Here is a 20,024-nt window from a genome sequence, read left to right on the forward strand (position 1 = left end):
ACACGCTCATTTTTTTTAATCCATGATTTCTTGTAAATACTTGCATAAAATTCACTGGATGGTGATGGCCCAGTTAACACATCTGCTCTTTCATCTGCCTTGAATGCAGGTACTATATTTATTACTCTTAGGTCATATATGGTTGCTTTCAGCTTCAGAGATGTACTAAAAACCACAGGACTACACAACTGGGTATTTCATGTCCCATACCATTCAATATCCTAAAATAGAGTTTTCCAAACTTAGCTTGGCTTTTCAGCAGTATTCACTTGATCTTGACCCTTGCTGAATTCTGACACGTTGCTGTTATTTTTCTCCCTTTGGTCACTCCAAAGTGATTCACTTGCTCAGGTCTGTAGCACTCCTGTCCAGTTGTATTCAGTAAAAGTCCCACATATTTGAATTAAATAAATCTCAACACTCCTTTACATTTAAGTTTACTACTTCCACTTTTCACTCAGCAAGCTTTTCAGAATTTCTCAACACCTGGCCATTTGAAGCAGAAAACCTTAACACCGTCCAATCCTTCCAAGAGTTTAAGCTGAACACTGTCTACTTGATCAGTCCAGCATTGTCTTAGAAGGATCCAGTTCTTCTGAAATGTTCTCAGTACATATCAAACTAAGAAATAGAAAATTTTCCTCTTGGTTCAGCAACTATTTGTGTGCTTTCTACCACAGACTGTTTCCACATTCAAGTAACTTCTGAGCCTCACTCATCTTTATGTCATTTCTTTGCCAGTTTGCTCCAGGAAAGTTCCTCTCTTCCGCAAGAAGAAATGAACTAATAACATTAAATAAAACACCTATATTCAAATCTTGCTAAGGTGTTAATGGCGAACACCCTCCATGCTATTCCACTAATATGTTGCTACCTTAATTGGTTTTGGTGGTCACAAATAATTTTTATGTGTTTATATGTTTCTTTTGTGTTTTGCTTCATGCTGTGATAGTATGGAATGGTCTGGATCAAAGACATCCTTGAGTTGCAACACATGCATCAAAGACACATCGCAAAGATCAAGGACAAATGATGGGTCTTCCTCTCCCTTCTGTCAGGAATTTTCAAGAAACAAGCATTACAAATCCAGTGAACTGCATTTGTCTTTTGGATAATTAAATGGACTTCTAAACTTAAGTTGAGGAGTAGCGAGACTAGCTGAAGCTGTCAGTTCATAGCAGGAAAATACTTCTTTACAGGTTTGCTGGAGGAACTTGGTGGAAGATAGTTGACACTCAATATTAGGGATTTGTTGGGGGATTAAAGAAGAACAAGAAAGCAAATCTAAGACACTCACTTCAAAGCACTTATTTCAAGGGAAACACTAAGGAGGAAAGACATTGCTGAGATAACATTAGTGAATAGCCCAAGCATAAATGACACAAATAGAAAATCTGACATGTGAATCACAAGGGGAAGGGATAGCAATGTGTCATGTATTAAGAGAAAAGAGAATATAAAACTGTGCCCAAAAATAGGCCCACTAGGAAAACATAGTTTTGGAAAAGGCAAAAAGTCAATGCTGCTGCTAAATTCTGCTGAAGAAGAAAAACATTTCCAATGCCTTCTCTTAATCATGATCAGATTTGTACATCTGAAATAGGCTACACCTGACCTACCATTCCTACCAAACAAAACACTTCTCAAAGTCTGTAAATTAAATCCAAAGCGCTAGATTTAATAAAAGGTTTAGATTCATATGTACAAGGAAGTGGTTTGAGATTATCTTTCCATCTCTCTCCTATAAAACCTGGTTTAGAACTGCTGCACTTCAAAAGAAAAACAGGAATTCCAGAACTGGACTCCTCTGCAAACAGGCTGGTACTCTGGTTTCCAACACTCCTTCCAAACTGGGGTCACTCCGGAAAGCTGCCCTGCTACCTTTGTTTTATTCATCTCCAGTTTGGCCTTTTTTAAAATGTGGATAGACAGATTACACCTCTGCCGTGCAATGGACATTGCTCTGCTGTTGAACAGCTGCTGGATCGGGATGTGTTTCTCAGTGCTGAGAAATGAGTGGATGCCAATGCACTAAAATATTCTGACTTGCTGGATGGATCCTGAGTTTCTGGCAGGCAGAGATCCCTTCTGTATGTTAAAAAACTAAGTAAGATTGCAATGATAACTGATCAGTAGAATAACACTAGGTTCTCTTGCATGTTTGTTGGGTTTTGTTTGTTTGTTTTAGGATAATGAAATGTAATTATCCAGCTAAAATGTAATATATAAAAGCTGGTATACCTTTTTTGCTAACATTAACTCATTGATTATCCAGGACTAAAATTAAAGCTAAGGAAAAGCTAACTGGCAGACAGATTAGGTAAGGATGCGTTCCTATGAGATATGTTGATGAACATGCAGACTACCCTGGTTAGAAGGTCTCTGAAAAGAGTTTGGAACTAATCCTAAAAAAGCCTCCAAAGTACCCAGGGTAAGGAAGCTACGGATCCCAACAACTGGGAGTCAGCCGCCTTCCTCCAGTCCCCATAATTTTAATACGCGTGAGAGCTGATGGCATGTGGGAAAAATCAATGAGAGAATGAGAGCTGAGTAGAATTTCCCAGCCAGCTAGTAAAGCTGTGGCCTGATTCAGTCACACCCTTTACAAGTCTGGGTTTGGGGTCCTTCCTCATCCCATGGCCAGGTCAATAGCGTAATTTTCAGTTCATTTCAGGATGGACATTGCTTCTTCGTAGACACAGAAAGATCTCTGAGAGCTTCAGGAAAATCTCCAAACTTAAAAACATTAAAAATAATCAGCAATTCTCAAAAATACTAATACAGTTGTTTACTAAAAATGTAAATACATAGATCATTTTCGTCCTGTCTTTTTTAACAAATATGCTACATTCTCTCAGGGATTACTGAAGTAATCCTCACATGACCAAATATCCACATGCTTTGTTCTATGTTCATTTTCTGAGCATGCAATAGATTTTGGCAAATTTTTGTTTAAAAGAATGGGGATTTGGAAACTCACCAAGATGAACTTCCCAAAGAAGATCCTTGGAGAAAATATGAGCCTGTCTATTGAAAATATTTCCACCCTCTGAAGTACTGCTGAAATAATTGTTAACTCTTTCAGAGCTGAAAAGGGGATCAATATTATTCAGATATTCTACACCCTCTCAGAATATGATTAAAAAAAGAAATTTTATGCCCCGTGTCACTCATCTATTCACATTAAGTACAAAATAACTCCTGTACTGTGAACAAAAACCAGTATTATAACCCCAGACACAGTGCAACTATTTATCAGTGAGACACTCAGGTTCCGGACAGCACTTTCATGCATGTGTAAGTACTAGTGTATTCATGTGATTTCCTAAATCAAGACTTTTAACTGAAGGAAATTCTGTCTCTGATTGCCTATTATGAACCTTTGGGAAAATCCTTTATTGGCTAACTTTTATTACTTCGAAGCTAATTGCTATGAGAATACAGAATGGATGTGCACAGTGAAACGGACCACTTACTATTTGCACACAGTTCTATTCTGAACACTTGCTACTACAGGATGAAAATTAAGGCAATTATTTCAATTTTAAAAGCTGCTCTAGTTGTTGTTGAACAAGTATAATCAATTTGCAAGCAATTAGCAATTTTATCGTCATATATATAAGAAGTGTAAAGACACAGTCATTCACGCACAAGAGAGAGCTAAGCAAGATCTGTGATAAACACCGCAGAAAAAATAATATCTGTGGGGATACCAAGGAACGGTCAGAACCACATTCAGGCAAATACACAATATTTAGAAATTTGTAGAAAACTGTTTCAGTTACAAACTCTAGTAAATACGGCAAACAAACAAGAACCTTAAGAATTTTATACAGTGCAATGGTAAAGAGCACAAACATGTCTTTCTATCTGCTGCTCCTTATATCAAATATATGAGATTGCTATTAGTAGTAAATGTGTGTTCGCTTAAAGGAAGAGAAGTGGTGCAACAAAGAAGCAATATGCACCTAATTAAAACCAAACTGCCAGAGCCTAAAGCCTACAATAAGTATTTCATTAAAAAATCTACAACAAACAGATAAAGAGGTTTTGTAAAGCAGCTGGGTTTTGATAGTTGATTCCAAGAGTGCTGCATTTGATCCAATATCCTGTTAATCTAAAAAGCATTCTTGAAATCAGTGGTTTATCATACTGCATTGGTTTCCATCTGGATATAAAAAAATATGCAGAAAGCCAGTTTGTAAAATGGATAGAACATAAGCTATTTTTGAGTACATCCAAGCTTGCATGGCACGGAAAAGGCCAGCTATCGCACCCATTTGAACTCATCATGTTTTAAGTAATCAACATATCCTACCATTTTGTGTGAGTTTAGTGGAGCAGAGAAAAGACGTAATCCAGAAGGACTCTTTAGTGGTTTTTACTGCTTGGCTGTTGTTTCCTAGGAAAATTCCCTTTGAAAAGGGGAGTTTGAGGTAGCGACCAGAATCCTGAAGGTTTGTGTTTTCTTCACACTGTGAAAACAAACCAGTTAAAAGAACTGTACTGCCCAAAGGACCCAATCTCCAAATTATATTATTGTATTATTGTTTCTCTGCCAGAAATTGAAGAATTTTTACTATGCCTGTTGCAAGTTTGGTTTTGGATCATAGCTTCAAATCTCACACTGAAGTCCAAGAAATTTGCACAGGTTATTTCAAATGAATAGCTACAAATGTTAGTGTTAAAATATAAAATTTATCTGGGAGAATATAAAATCCTCTGAACAAAGAGATAACTGTTAAACGTGTTCCACAAAAACTGAATTATCTCTAAAAATGATAATATTGAGTAGATCTGCATAAATGAGCTTGCTCCATTTTCCAGCTTCAGCAATTCAGTTAGGGGGTATCATGGGTTTCACTTTTTGTGTTTTAATTGAACTTACTGTAGTGAAATTCATTATAAATACAATGTAATATAACAGTAGGACTCAGTAAAACCAGTGCGCTGATGCAATTGCAGTTTGTAACAGGAATTAATATTAAACAATCAGCAGTGGATATTTTAATGGTGACAAGACTATCACTCATTTGGTAATACAGACTTTCTCAACCTAATGGTTCTGGGCATTTAAAGTGTGCTCCAGAGGAATCATTACAGCTAATGATTACTAATTCAAATTACCTTGTGTACAATGAGTTCATGGGTGCCATCTGGCAGAGTCCTCCCATTTTCCTGCATCAGAGGCACGAAAGAAAATCCAAACAACTTCTTCTCACCCTTTTCTTTCGCTGAAATACATATGGAAATAGCAGCATTTAAAGTTAATATTATACATTTTAGACAAAATAAATGGATATAGTGCAGCATAAGAAATTATACTGGAAGCTATTTGCAGCTAATCAGACTAAGATTATCTTAAATTTCTTTTCAGATTTGCACATTATCTCTTGTAATGGTTTCTTTTATCTCACTGCAAACCAGAAAGTCGTATTCTGGAGTGATTTGGTATTTATTAAGAACAAATAATAGAAACCACCAAATACGCAGTCTTAGTAATACACAGAATGCCAGGAAACCCAAATGAACGTGACCTAGCCAGCCCAACACAAAGAGAAAAGGATATTTTTTGGTGACAATTCTGCCCTATAGTAGCTTCTACCTACTAGTCTCCATTTCAGGTCAGCCTCAGGCTGCACTGCACTTCTGTTTTCAAATAAGGCACCAGTTTCTGTAGATATGACTGAAGATGTCACTGTTCCTTACATGAATGTCAGGCAGTAGATAACATTTTCAAACTTGGATGCCTAAGCTCAAATTCCAAAACTTATTCATCACCTAAATATAAAGCAGACTACAAAACACTGAGATGGCACAGATTGCACTGAAGCCAATCAGTGCAGATGCTGAACACTTTTGAAAACCAACCAATCGTTCATCAAATGTGTATATATATGACTTTTGAGTCTGGGTTTAGCACAGCTGGTGTGGTGTAGGCAATCATAACAAAAATGTCCAACTTGTACTGCATGGGAATGATTATGCAAAAATGTATCATCTATTTGAAACATACCACTGATGTTTTTCCTTTATTACTTCATAGTTTATAAATGAAATCTTAGAAAGAAATCAACGCAAATTTCTTCCTCTATTACTTATTCCTTACATGTTGTAGTTTGTGTACGCAAAATCTAAATATACTATCATTTACTGTGTGTGCCAATTTCCACAAAGACAAACCAAAAAATTAAATCTTACTACTTCTACATCACCAAAAAGAGCCAAACAACAGCAGCAATTTTACCCACCTTTCTCTACAAGCTTGACAGCAGTCAACACCAAATCTATGAAACCTGTCTTGCATACTTTGGTACACAGAACGTGGACCCAGATCTCAGTTTTTACCTCAAAATCATCTCTAAAATTGTTTAGAATGTTTAGAGAATTTGGGAATTTTATTTTATAAGTAAAAAAAGGCAACACAAAAGTGATGTTAATGGACCTGAAGTACCTACATACATTTCCCATTGGCTGGATTGCTAAACATGCACTAAGCAACAGGCATAACTTTGGAGAATTCACTAGGTAAATTCTAAATTTACATTTACCTGAAGTTCTGTTTACATTAGTAGCTGCAATGTCGTCTATTTCTATTTAATAAAACTAGACTGATTTCTCCTGGTATTTAGGCTTTACCAAAGCACTGAGCTCCATCAAGTAGAGCTGCAAGCCTGAGCATCTGTGTCATAAAAGCATCACAGAGAAAAATCTTTTTCCTGAGGTATCATGGAAACTCGTGTGCTGACTGCAGCTGTAACAGAGAGGACGAGCAGAAGTTGCAAACCGCGCTTACTGGAACAGTGCCGGAATTCACAGCGGATGTGTGCTCCTCTGAATTTATCCACAGGGATAGGAAGTTTCAGCAGCTCAGACCATCTGGGACCATTGTTATGATAAAGCACAAAGGAATGGTACTCACTGGCTGGTGGCTCTCCAGAGCCAAATGAGATAAAATCCTGATGAAGAAAAAGTATTGATTAGTGATTAAAGGCAGATTGGCTCACTGGTGAGATGTCATCAAAGACTGTTTTTGCAAGAAAGACTATTCAATACTTACATTTGTACCATAAATGCCACATGCGGTATCATGGTCAATATCTTAAAACCCCACAAAAATAGTAGTACTTTGTTAATATTTGCTAATTAGAAAAAATGGCAAGAATCAGCCCCACTGATGAGCATCTAAGAATTCTATAAGGGGAGCTCGGTGATCAGGAAGGTTTAAGCAACAAATGTGACATGGAGCCCCATGACACAGAATGGTCCATCCAGTGCCATGCCCAGGCAACAAACTCGAACTGAGACAAGAACAGCCCAGGCTCAAGATCTTTAGTCCTCTTAAATAAGCCGGTAACCCTGCTGTTATCAGTGATGTGTCCCAGCATGAAAAAATAAATATATCCGGATTCTCTGATTAGGAAGAAACACAGTGTTGGTTGCTCTTGCAACACCCATGATGGTCTCTCCATAGCAAAGTATGCAAAGGGATTTTCTTAAATCCTGCCTTGGGAATACCTATTAATTCTCTGTGAGACAGGTAAGATGTATCTTTTCTCCTAATTAATTATAAGGGATCACCTTTGCATCACAGTATCCCTTATTTTTTTTTTAATGTGTACATATATAAACTGCATATATATACACACACAGGTATACGTATTTATATACATATAAAACCATACATACATTGCACATCGTGCACTTCACATATACACATGCACACACAAAATTTGCGCCAGACTTTGTGTCAACCTTTCTTCATTTTCTTACCCCACAGCCTTCAACATCATGTAGAACAAGTGAAAAAAGTACTTTCAAAAAAAAAAGAAAATAAAAATGGTGCTAAATATATGTATGGAAAAGGTTGAATGTGAACAGAAATCTTCCGGTACAAAAACAAAACCAAAACCAACTGTGAAACAGTCATCTATTAATAATAAAAATATAAAACAGTGCCTGTTTGTAACGTATCACCAGCAGTATGAAATGAAATAAAATCGGAAGAAAAGAAGGAACATTTTTTTTTTTATACATGGGGGTGATTTTTACATCAAGGATCTTGGATTTATTAAAATCAGACAAAAAATTGAAAATTATGGAAACACATTCTGTGTAACATGAGGAAATGCATATCTACCATGAAGAATTATTGTAAAATCAAAAATTTCTCCAAAACTTCATCTTGTTTAAACATCTTCCAGCATCTTAATGGCATCATTAGTTATTTGGTTGGCAATTGTAGGTGTTTATCTGAATCACTCAATTGATCACAGAAATAAAAATCAACATTCATTTTATAAAGGCTTTAAGCAAAATGGAAAAAGTTTGAATATCTAAAGACAGCACAAGATGCAACCTTTCCAAAGTAATTTTCTACTTATCAAACAATGTCACAAAATATGATTTACATCTGAAAAAACATATCAAAATTAACTACAGTAAGGAAAAACATACAAGAAAGATACCTTTAAAATTTGACCACTGCTGTCCACGACATGCATTGTCACTTCCACATTTCTGGCCACACTTTTCCCTCCTTTCTCAAATTCTCCTCTTTCTACAGTGATATATAAATCATTCCTCATTTCACCTATATTAAAAAAAAAATCCAACAAAACAAACAAACAAAAACAAACAAAACCACAAACCATACACACAAAAAACAAACAAACCACAAACAACCAAACACAAAGTGTGCAAAAGTCAATTCGATTTACTTACATTTTGCTTTTAGTGATTTAGTAGACAGTCTTCCAAACAAGGGATAGTATCACACCCACAATTTATCAGTATTTTCAGACTTTTAATAGTAACAATTGCTTTTGTAAACCAAGAAAACTCCTTGAAGAACTGATTACAACTTTTTTACGCTTAATCTCAAAAGAAAGTGTATTACTCCGAAGAAGCAAAGAACAAGAGGTCGGTGTTCTTTCCATTAGAAAGGCAGGCTTCCCAGATGGCTACTACTCAAATCTGTCTTTCTCATCTAAAAGATCTCAACATATTTTACATTGACAGGGTGTTCATAGTTTTCTAGCAAAAAGTTAGCTAAGTTAGCTTGTTTTCTGCTTGATGGAAAGGCTTCAGAGAAATTAAAATCTTCATTAACACAAACTACAAATCCAATACATGCACTATGTTCAAGTTATGAAATACTGCTAGCATGTTTAAAATGAAACTCTTTGCACATTCATACGTTAACATGCTCAAGCATTCTCTCAGACCGTAACCAGATCTTCTGGATGAGATCAATGGTAATTTTATCTTTGTTTCAATTGACAAAAACACAGAGTTTATAGTTGATGAAAGGAAGAAAGATTGCTTGGCAGTTGGTGGAGCAAAGCAGTGTTGGTGTTGGCTGGAGTGGTGTGGTAGGGAAGCCCCCATTGTATTTGAAGATGCTAAAACTATTTCTAAAAAGTGTAATCTATCTCTGGACAAGCATTAATTACTAGAACTACTTGGAAGCAATTGGACTTTCCTTATGAAAACTAGAGAAATTAAGGATGGAACAGCATCATAACTAGCAGCATTTTCTAAAACTCTTATTTCTAGATTTGTCAGAAAAAGACATTAAGAATATCTGCTTTCATCTAGTGAAATACAAGTTCAGCATAATGGGAATATCCTCTTTTAATAAAGCAGATTTTCACTGAGCACTGCTGAAAAGAAACCAAGCATGACAGCTTTGTGTATTTATAGGTGTACCACTTAGAAATCAAATCTGAGATGGATACTTGTACCGCAAGTAAAATCAATTACAAAATATGTAACTGATAAATAAATCTTCAATTTCTGGTGCCATTTTAATGTGCAAGCAGAATGTGATCTGCTTGAACTTTCAAGGATACTCTCATGTTTCACATTTCTAGCATTTATTTTACCATATGCAACTCTCCAGTGATTTTTAAGAACCAGAAGCAAAGATGTTACTACAGTCTTCTAAAATTTTTATAGTATTATTCCATCACTAGATACAAAATAATGAAATGATGCCTCCAAAGCATAATCTAAACAACTGAAAATCTGCTATTTTATTACCTTATTATCAATTATCTTCTGAAATAATTGTAGACAGAGCATAGAATACAGCTAGAGAGAATGAACAGAAACAAATATCAGGACCAGATGGTATTCATTTAAGAGTTTTGTGTGAAGTTAAGGATGAAAGAGCTGAATTTCTAATAAGTGTGTGCAACCATTGAATCAATCTCTGGTTCCCAGTGGGAAACAGGTTCAAAATAAGCAAAAGGTGGTGGTTATTTAGGTAATGGACAGCAATATTTGTAAAAACAAACAAACCACGAACAAAAACAACCAACCCAGAAACCAAACAAAAATCAACAAAACTCAAACCAATCAAAGAAAAAAAAACCCCAAAACACCCAAAAAACGACCCAAACACCAAAACAACAACACCACCACAAAAGCAACCTCAAAACCAAACCAAAACCTTTCCAAGGAATGTTGGATGTGGTAAATGTGAGAGATGCATAAGAGTTCAAGGGAAGAATGGGGAAATCATTGAAGGAAGAGCCACTAAAGAATATGAAACAGAGGATCACAAGCAGCTCAGGAAATCCCGTGAGCTGAAAATAGCTGGAGGCTGGGAGAGTCTCAGAGGTAATTACACACACACATAGACACATGTGCAGTTCTTACTCCTCCTTAGGTGTATTTACAGCACGGGGATAGATGGGCCTTTGATCTGACTCAGTAAAGCTATTTGTATGTTTATTCAAGTCACAAAATAACCCTTAAAACTACTAGATTCTGATTATTTCCACATCAGAGTAAGACTTGATTATAGAAGTTTTAGAAGCTATTAATATTGCAGTATATATGTTGAGTCCTTACTTAGCATATGCTTCTTCTAGGATCAGTTCTAGTTAGTGCTGGCAGTTGATGACCAAAAAGAGAAGCCTTGTTAGACAACTAATTTTAGCACACAACTTGTAGTTGCATCAATTCCTCTTTAAAGATGAAGTTTAATTCTATGTGTATTTGTGCTACATTCAGCCATTATTTTTATTTATCAGCAAGGAATTATTTCAATTTTCCATAGGGTCTTCACAGAAACATAAGCAAATCACTATTTCTACCACAAATTTCATGACCCAGCCCAGATAAATCTCAGTGAAAGCCACATGTTTTTTCCTTTTTAAGCAGAGTAAAATGTACCAGATTTAAATGCAAATGACATGGGAACAGGTTGCCCAGAGAAGCTGTGGATGTCCTGTCACTCGAAGTGTTAAAGGTCAGGTTGGATGTGGCTTTGGGCAACCTGATCTAGTAGAAGGTGTCCCTGCCCATAGGGGGCAAGAATGATGATCTTTAAAGGTCCCTTTCAACGCAAACCATTCTGTGATTCTATACAAAAATAAGAAAGCTTTTCCAAAAGAAGTAATCAGATTTTCACTGAAGTTAAGCAGGCTTTCAAAAACAGTGTCTCCATTTCAAAGTTTTCAAAAAAATTTCACCTTTTTAATTGCCAGGAGAAATCAAATCGCAAGGAAAGAAAGACAGGGGAGTAGGATGTATTTTCACAAATATTGTCCTGTTCTCTTACAGAACCTTGGCAGAGTTTGCAATCAGTGTCATGAGAGGATAGTTCAGAAGTTTGTCCTGACCTACATCCATTCAGGAATCTCTACTTTGTTTTCATTATCTCAGAGCAAATCATGACACGTGGGCCATATTATTGAAAGAAAATGCTAGTTTTTCTCCATTAGCATGCCAGGCAAATTAAATCCAAGAGGACACTAAGCGTCTCACACTATATGAGGAATAAGGATGATTTACATGGAAATGGATAGAAAAGCAGAAGGGTGATACCTGAAACAGACTGGAAAATTAATCAAAAAGAAGGTAGACTATGGCCTATAAATCAAGGGTATACTTTGCATCAGGCAGATGTAACAGCACTTTCCAGTTCTGTAAGTATGTTGCACATCTGACATGTTAATATTTATAAAAATATTTTTTTGTTTAAATTTGGCCTTGCCTCTGGATTTGTACACACACATATTTCACTTTTGATTTTAAAAAGATCACTACTTGCACCCAAAATGTAAAAATACCCAACTATATTTAACTGGCAGAGTTCAGGTAAGTGCACTGGAATGTTGCTAACTTAAAGTCATATTCCTGACAAATCTTTAGCACAATGTTTGTATGAACATATTACAAATAAAAGCTCATGAAATAAAAAAGTCAATGGAGTTGTAAAAATCAGGCACAAAACCTTATCAGAAAATAGGTGACAGTAAAAATGGGAATAGATATGGTAAGTAAATTTCACTCTGGAAAGAAAAAATGAAACTAAATTATAATAACAACTTAGACAAATATATTAGGATCTACATTTTCAAAATCATTTCTCTTTCAATATATTTATCTGTAGAGATCTTCAGCACTTTTATTCCTCACTGTAGAAATGCCATTGCTTCAATCTTCCTTAACAGAAATTCTGTCTCCAAAAAATGAGATCGTCTGTGTAAAACTAAGGGCATTCTTTTATGGCCCCTCTTCCAGGAAAAAACAATTCCAATTTCCTCTATGAAATATTCAAACATCAGCCAATTGTTGAATTTATCTATATTCCTTTAACTGATCTTCTTAATTTATGGCAACCGTAATTACATATTTGATTACAAGAACATGCACCATTTTTCTATGAGATCTTTGCCTTAACCAGTATATGAGACAGATAATTCTGACAGATTGTCAGACAGATCTGACAGATCATTTTGTTTCTACTTAAAGGGGCAACTACAGCCATAAGTAGCACTAAAAGGCAAAGTCCTACTGAATATCTGAGTTCTGAGGCTAGCTTGGTAAGTACAAATGGTATCTTCAGCTTAAGTATCTGCATGACTCAAATCTCTCCTAGGTGTATACGTACTGAGATTTTTACACAGCCTTATACCTGAACAAATGTGAGGAATTTACACAGAAACAAGATGTTAGTACAATGCATCAGATTTTAATTACTGCTTGAAAACATTCCTTGATTTGAATTGAATCTTGATCAGACATAATGAGACTTTTAGTATTACGAAAATGCAACGTACTTATTCCAGCTTATTTCCATGTTGAGAAATACAAAGTCCACTTGTCTAAGTCTGTGTCAGTGAAAACATCCAATGGTTATTTTCAGCATGAAGTCTGGTACAGGAATTACCAACTGAAAACTATCGAAAACCATGTTCAACTTTAAAGTGACAAACCTACCTCTCTACCTATAATGAAGCTGTGTGGTATGAAAGATCTAGATTATTTGAAAGCATTTCTTTCAAAAGAAAGGGCAGCTCATTTTTGCCTGTTCTTATGGAGCATCCCCATCTCCCGACTCCTGTTGTGACAGTTTCTTTAAGCTTTCTGAATTCACTATGGCTTCTGGACTGCGCAGTGAGCCTGTGGATGTCAGTATCCAGTCAGTAACACCGTTAACCATTACAGGGTCAAACCCCATTATAGGTCAGCTTTGCCTAGGACTGACATACAGTTTTCTGGGTAAGAAAATACTATAGAATGATGAACCACACAAACTACGATCATTAAACATGTTTTGTGGAGCTAAACCACCTAGGTCTCCTTAGGTGTGCAGGGCACTTCTAGACATGTGAGCTATTGGCTGTGTGAACAGAAGCAGGACAAAAGCAAATTAAAGAAGCCATGTGCTGTATTTCTGCATCACTTTACTGCTTAGAAAGCTGCTTATCTTGGCACAGCTACTTTCTATGCCAATAAAAAATTAGGTTAAAGTGTTACAACCAACCACAGGAAAGGCAGAAGGTTGTTGCACATTGGACGTGAGACAAACAACAAAGCAGAAAACAACAACAAAAAGTTGGTGTTGGTCCCTGTGAGAGTAGGAGGTAATAAGCTTGGAACAGACGGAAGAACTATAAAGGATCAAAGAGTATCTAGGGATGCTGTTTGTTCTTACTTCAGACAATAACAGAATGCTCTGAAAAAGGGTATCAATATATTCTGTCCTAATTACAGAAGTGACCCATTAACCCAACACGTTTGCACTACTAAGCACCCTATTATTTCATGTATTTGGCTAATCAAAACCAGATTTTTAAATAGTAAAAGTCTGTAGACTGAAGCACTATGAATTGAGGGCTTGAGCTAAATGGGAACTGACAGAATTTAACAAAGAAAAAAGTAAAGCTGTAGTGGTGTGGATGATTATACAGCCTTAACTTTCCTGTGCAGCACAAGTGTTGAGTGCACATTCTGCAGGGACATTTACTCTGGTAAGTGAATTTAATTGTGTGTGAAAGGTGTTGAACTGAAATGTCTTGGTTGCTAAATCAAAATGTGCACAGCACAGCATTGGCAGTACCTGCCTCTTCATGTGGTCCTGCCAATACATGTCAGCTTTGACCTGGCAAAAATGTCTTGAAAGCATTATTTATAGGCTGAGAGAGGAAAAACTCCCAATCCTTCTTGCCACAGATGTAGGTGCTAACCAGGCACATCACAGCTCAAGGTTTCTGACCTAAGAAGAAACAAAAGTTTCATGACTTCAACCCAACTAGCAATGAAGTGTGCAAGGGCTGAACAGGAGTGGAGGACAGAGAGGTGATCAGCATCAATTACATAAAAAAAGCGATAAGGAGCAGAAGGAAAGCCCAAGTAATATGACAAAACAACCACTGCTGAAGGACATGCTTAGCTAATGGAGATCAGCCCTCCTGAGCCTGCCAACTATAAAAGACAAATGTTAAATAACCAGTAAAGAGAAGAGAGCCAGGAGTAATTTGCAGGTTGGAGATGACAACGCATGCTCAGGGGTCCTATAATCTCCACCACACAGTTTCATTATGGGATGCCTCTGCAGGCTCCCTTTCCTTTGTAGGAGGTGGCATCATCACTACCCAGGACCTATCCACAAGCACAGGTCTGCTGCTGCTCATAGGATGTACTCCTCGCTATGGGATCTACACCGCACCCTCCCACTGAACCTCAGGTAACAGGAGCAACACAGGTAAACCACTCATAAGGAGAAAGTCATATCAGGACAAGTGTCAGGAGAACATCTGTATAAATATATAGTTTGCTTTTTCATTTTTCTAGAAATATTGGTACCTAACCTAAGCGTCAAAGTAACGATCCATCACAAAGTTGTTTTTACATGTACATTAAGGAAGCTTTAATCACAATTTCAACACAGATATTATAACAAGACTTTTGTCATATTCCAACCACATTTAGAATTGTGGAATATTTCATAGCATATTAATATGGAACAAAGTTTTCAAGCTAAAGACAGCTGTCAAAGATCAAAGGCAGTTATTGTCAGAAAGCAAAGAGAGTTTAGTTTGCCTGCTATCCTTGAAAAGATTCCTAGTGAAATAAATTACAATTTGATTGTTTAGTACTGTAACAAAACACAGCATGATTGTATTTGAACAAGATAGAATCTCTGATAGTTACAGCTTTCAGTGTGCAAATCTAAACTGTCCTGACAGCAGCCACTAATTTAAAAATAATTACACAGAACTCAGTAGGAGCTTTTGTTAGGAACCACTTCTTTGAAAGCTTTGCTCAGAATTATAGGTCCTTTAGAACCATGAATTGAAAAGGAGCAGAAAACACTATTTTTTCAGAGAAAGTTCTTGTTCATTTACATTTCTGTAAAATACAAGCTAATGAATTGCTTTGTTTTATACCCTAAACATTGCTTTAACAGCTCTTAAAGCAATTTCAGTTGTAGGAACTGAAAAATCTCTGGATTTGGCACAGACAAAACTGTGTTATCCAGGATGTAGGATCTCAAAAAAAACCTGAGGAGAGTGATAGGGAAGCTTAGTCTGCCTTGCTTCTTACCCTTGGAGTCAATCCATGCCATCTACCTTTTAGCAGCTGGAATGGTCTATGATGTTACTATCCATGCTGATACACTGACGACAGTAAGCAAAACTGGAAGATAAAATACAAGGGCAGGGAATCTTTCAGTCCTTTCTTAGTCTAGTGAACTTGGAACAGGGACAGCTAAAATTAAGGTAAGTAAAAGTAGTTTACAGAAACACAGGGAATAACACAGAAGAGCTCAATTCAGAAGTGGGTGGCCCTATGTCTGGGTGATGCACCACAGACCAGGAGTATATAGTCCAAGTTTCAACAAGTTATACTACAAGCTGATCATATTTGCAGTAGTCACAACCTGCAGGTTGTAAATACTTGAACTATGAAAATACATGTGACTATTAATATATACACTGCAGGGGAGGAAGGGGAGAATAGATTAAGTTCTGGAGTACTACAGCAATACTGAACTCTTGCTAGTGCCTTTCTGGCAGTTAAGCTTTGATGATTTCATAGAATAATTGAATAATTTGGTTTAGAGGGGTCCTTTAAAGGTCATCTAGTCCAACCACCCTGCAATGAGCAGGGGCATCTTCAACTAGATCAGGTTGCTCAGAGCCCCATCCAGTCTGGCCTGGAATGTTTCCAGGGATGGGGCATCTACCATCTCTCTGGGCAACATATTCCAGTGTTTTACCACCCTCATCGTAAAAAATTTCTTCCTTGTATCCAGTCTAAATCTCCCCTCTTTTACTTCAAAACCATTATCCCTTGTCCTTCCACTACAGGTCCTAATGAAAACTGTATCTCCATCTTTCTTATAAGCCCCCTTTAAGGACTGAATGGCCACAATAAGGTCTCCCCAGAGCCTTCTGCCAGCTGAACAACCTCAACTCTCTCAGTCTGTACTCACAGGAGAAGTGTTCCATCCCTCTGTTTATTTTTGTGGCCTTCTCTGGCCCCTCTCCAACAGGTCCATGTTGTTCCTGTACTGAGGGCTCCAGAGCTGGATGCCATACTGCAGGTGGGGTCTCACCATAGCAGAGTAGAGGGGCAGAATCACCTTCCTCGACCTCCTGACCACATTTTTTTTTATGCAGTCCAAGATAGGATTCGCCTTCTGGGCTGCAAGTGCACATGGCCAGCTTATGTCCAATCTTTCATTCACCAGTAACCCCAGCTCCCTTTCCACAGGGCTGCTGGTAATCCCTTCATCCCCCAGCCTGTATTGATACTGGGGGTTGCCAACACCCAGGTGCAGAACCTTGTACTTGGCCTTTGTTGAACCTTACAAAGTTCACATGGGCCCCCTTCTCAAGCTTTTCCAAGTCCCTCTGAACAGCATCCCATCCCTCAGGCTTGTCAATCGCACCACTTAGCTTGGCATCATCTGCCAATCTGCTGAGAGTGCACTTACTCCCACTGTGTATGTTACTGATGAGGATACTGAAGAGTACTTGTCTCAGTACAGACTCTGAGAGACACCACTCATCACTCAACTCTGTCCAACCACTGACATTGAGCTGTTGACCACTACCCTCCAGCTGTGACCATTCAACCAACTCCTTATCCACTGAACAGTCTGTCCATCAAATCCATATCTCCGTATTTTAAAGAGAAGGATGTTGTAGGGGACCACGTCAAAAGACTTACAGAAGTCCAGATAGATGACCTGCACTCATGCAAAGCATTTAACACTGTCCCACATTACATCTTTGTCTGTAAACTGGAGAGACACAGATTGGACAGACTGACCAGTTGGTGGATAAGGAATTGGCTGAATGGTTGCACTCAGAGTTGCAGTCAAAGGTCTGATGTCCAAGTGGAGACAAGTGATGAGCGGCATTCCTTAGGGCCTAGTATTGGGACTGGCAGTGTTTAACATCTTTGTTAGCAACACGGACAGTGAAACTGAGTGCACCCTCAGGAAGCTTGCGGATGACACCGAGCTGTGTGGTGTGGTTGACAAAATGGAGGAAAGGGGTGCCATCCAGAGGGACCCTGACAGGCTTGAGAGGTGCACCCATGTGAACCTCATGCAAGTTCAACTAGACCAAGTGAAAGGTCCTGCACAGGGGTCAGGGCAATCCAAGCACAAATTCAGGCTGGGCAGAGAATGGACTGAAAGCAGCCCTGAGGAGAAGAACCTGAGAGTGTTGGTTGATGAGAAGGTCAACGTGATCTGGCAATGTGTGCTTGCAACCCAGAAATCCAACCATATCCTGGGCTGCATCAAAAGAAGCTTGACTGGTAGGCCGAGGGAGGTGATTCTCTCTCTCTACTGCACTGTCGTGACCCCAACCTGGAGTACTGCATCCAGCTCTGGTGCCCCCAACAGAAGGAGGACATGGATGTTTTGGATAGAGGCCAGAGGAGGGCCATAAAGCTGCTCAGAGGGCTGGAGCACCTCTCCTATGAAGAAAGGCTGAGAGACCTGGGGTTGTTCAGCCTGGAGAAGAGAATGTTCTGGGGAAACCTCACAGAATCCTTCCAGTACCTATAATGGCCCTACAGGAAAGCTGCAGAGGGATTTTTTTACATTTTAGATTTCTCTATGTTCAGGTTCCTCAGGTGATCTCAAACCTGATCTTTTCTTTCAGTGGGAGGGACTCTGTTCCCCCAGTCCTTGGTCTTGGGGTCCATTCACTCAAGAGATGTGGGAAGACAGCTTACCAGTGAAGACTCAGGCAAAAATGTTGTTGAGTACCTCAGTCTTCTCCTTGTCCATTAATACCAGTTTGCCAGTCATGTTCATCAGGGGGATACACTTTCTTTGACCTTCCTTTTCTGGCTGACATACCTTTGGAAGATTTTCTTACTATTCTTTGCATACCTTGCCAAGTTCAGCTCCAGCTGCACCTTGGCCTTCCTGAACCCATCCGTACACAACCAGGCAGTGTCCCTGTACAATTCCTAGGATACCTGTCCCTGCTTCCACTGCCTGTGTGTTTCCTTCTTGCTCTTTAGTTTGACCAGCAGGTCTTTATGCAGCCATGCCAATCTCGTGCCTTCCCTTACCAATTTCTTACACATGATCCACAATTGTATTTAATTTAAAAAAAAATATCAAAGCAATCTAACATGAAAATCATGGTATAGAAGAACATTATCTGAGAGATGGGCATTCTATAGGAGATCAGCTCAGGAAGACACAGGCACATTGCATTCCAAAAAGAATTTCACTACTGTAAGAAGTGAAATCCCATTATTGAAACAATTTCTGTTTTGCATTGTAGAAGATACCTAAAGTATGGCTGCTTGCTTATCAGCAAATGTGTTCAACACTTTTAAGAAACAAAACAAATCTCATTGACATACTTGAAGCTGCCAGTAAATGCGTGTCACATTTAAAGACCATGACACCACTAGTCAGCTGCCTGTTCAGTAATTTCTCCCCATACAGCGATACCTTGACTTCTCCATTATTGTGGCAAAGTATTGCTATTTCCAAAAAGCTTTTGCATAGACTCACAATAATTGTTATTTACGAGTAATATTCACACATGACTCGAGAATGAGAAAATGTTGTACTTGGTGCTTAAATAGATTGAGACACTCTGGATGTTACTTAACAAAAACTTATTTGGGGTGGTGTGGGTGTCTGCATTTAAGTACATGACAGGGCATGGGCAGAAAGAAATATGACCATTTCTATTATTTCTATACTGCCAGCTAGTTTTCATATTATCACTGATAGTCTTGTTTATGCAAGGCAAACATTAAAACAAGTCTGCATGTGCTAGAATTTTAAGAGCGTTGGTGACTTGGGGAACACTACTGCCTTTTTACTATTGGATTAAATAAGTCCTGGCTATTAAATCAAAGACAAAGACGAAAAATATTTCTCAGTTACACTACTGTTCTTTTTCAACCAACCATTATCTGCATTTTCAGTTTTATTACAGAAACTCTCAACAAGCCTTAAGAAACTGTCATCAGAAAACAGCTGAATAAGCAAATTAAATGCCCTTTACAAGGGATTCTCAAACTGTAATGCTTTCAGATTCAAATGGACTGTAGATCTACCATGCAAGACTCCATTGCTCTGTGACTTCTTTTTTTCTCTTCCTTTTAACAATGAGATATAAACTAAGTTGCTTAGAACAAGTGAGGAATAAAAGATGTACGAGCTTTTTTAAAAGAGAACACTGGCCTGTTGATTTTGTATAGCTACAATATAAAGAGAATATTTTCAACAG

General features: G+C 37.9%; 1 protein-coding gene across 11 annotated transcripts in view; it reads right to left on the minus strand.

Annotated features, from left to right (window-relative positions):
- The window catches only part of DOCK4 (dedicator of cytokinesis 4), a 236,737-nt gene that overhangs the window by 82,642 nt on the left and 134,071 nt on the right, over positions 1-20,024 (minus strand). For all 11 annotated transcript variants that reach the window (XM_071803296.1, XM_071803295.1, XM_065836787.2 and 8 more), the window contains 4 exons: positions 8,469-8,593; positions 6,797-6,959; positions 5,128-5,234; positions 4,319-4,475 (listed from right to left, as the gene is read on the minus strand). In XM_071803296.1, the coding sequence (XP_071659397.1) occupies positions 4,319-4,475; positions 5,128-5,234; positions 6,797-6,959; positions 8,469-8,593 (552 nt within the window). The remainder of the gene's footprint in view (positions 1-4,318; positions 4,476-5,127; positions 5,235-6,796; positions 6,960-8,468; positions 8,594-20,024) is intronic.

The sequence above is a fragment of the Patagioenas fasciata genome, chromosome 1, assembly GCF_037038585.1.
Source record: "Patagioenas fasciata isolate bPatFas1 chromosome 1, bPatFas1.hap1, whole genome shotgun sequence".
Classification (NCBI taxonomy): Eukaryota; Metazoa; Chordata; class Aves; order Columbiformes; family Columbidae; genus Patagioenas; species Patagioenas fasciata.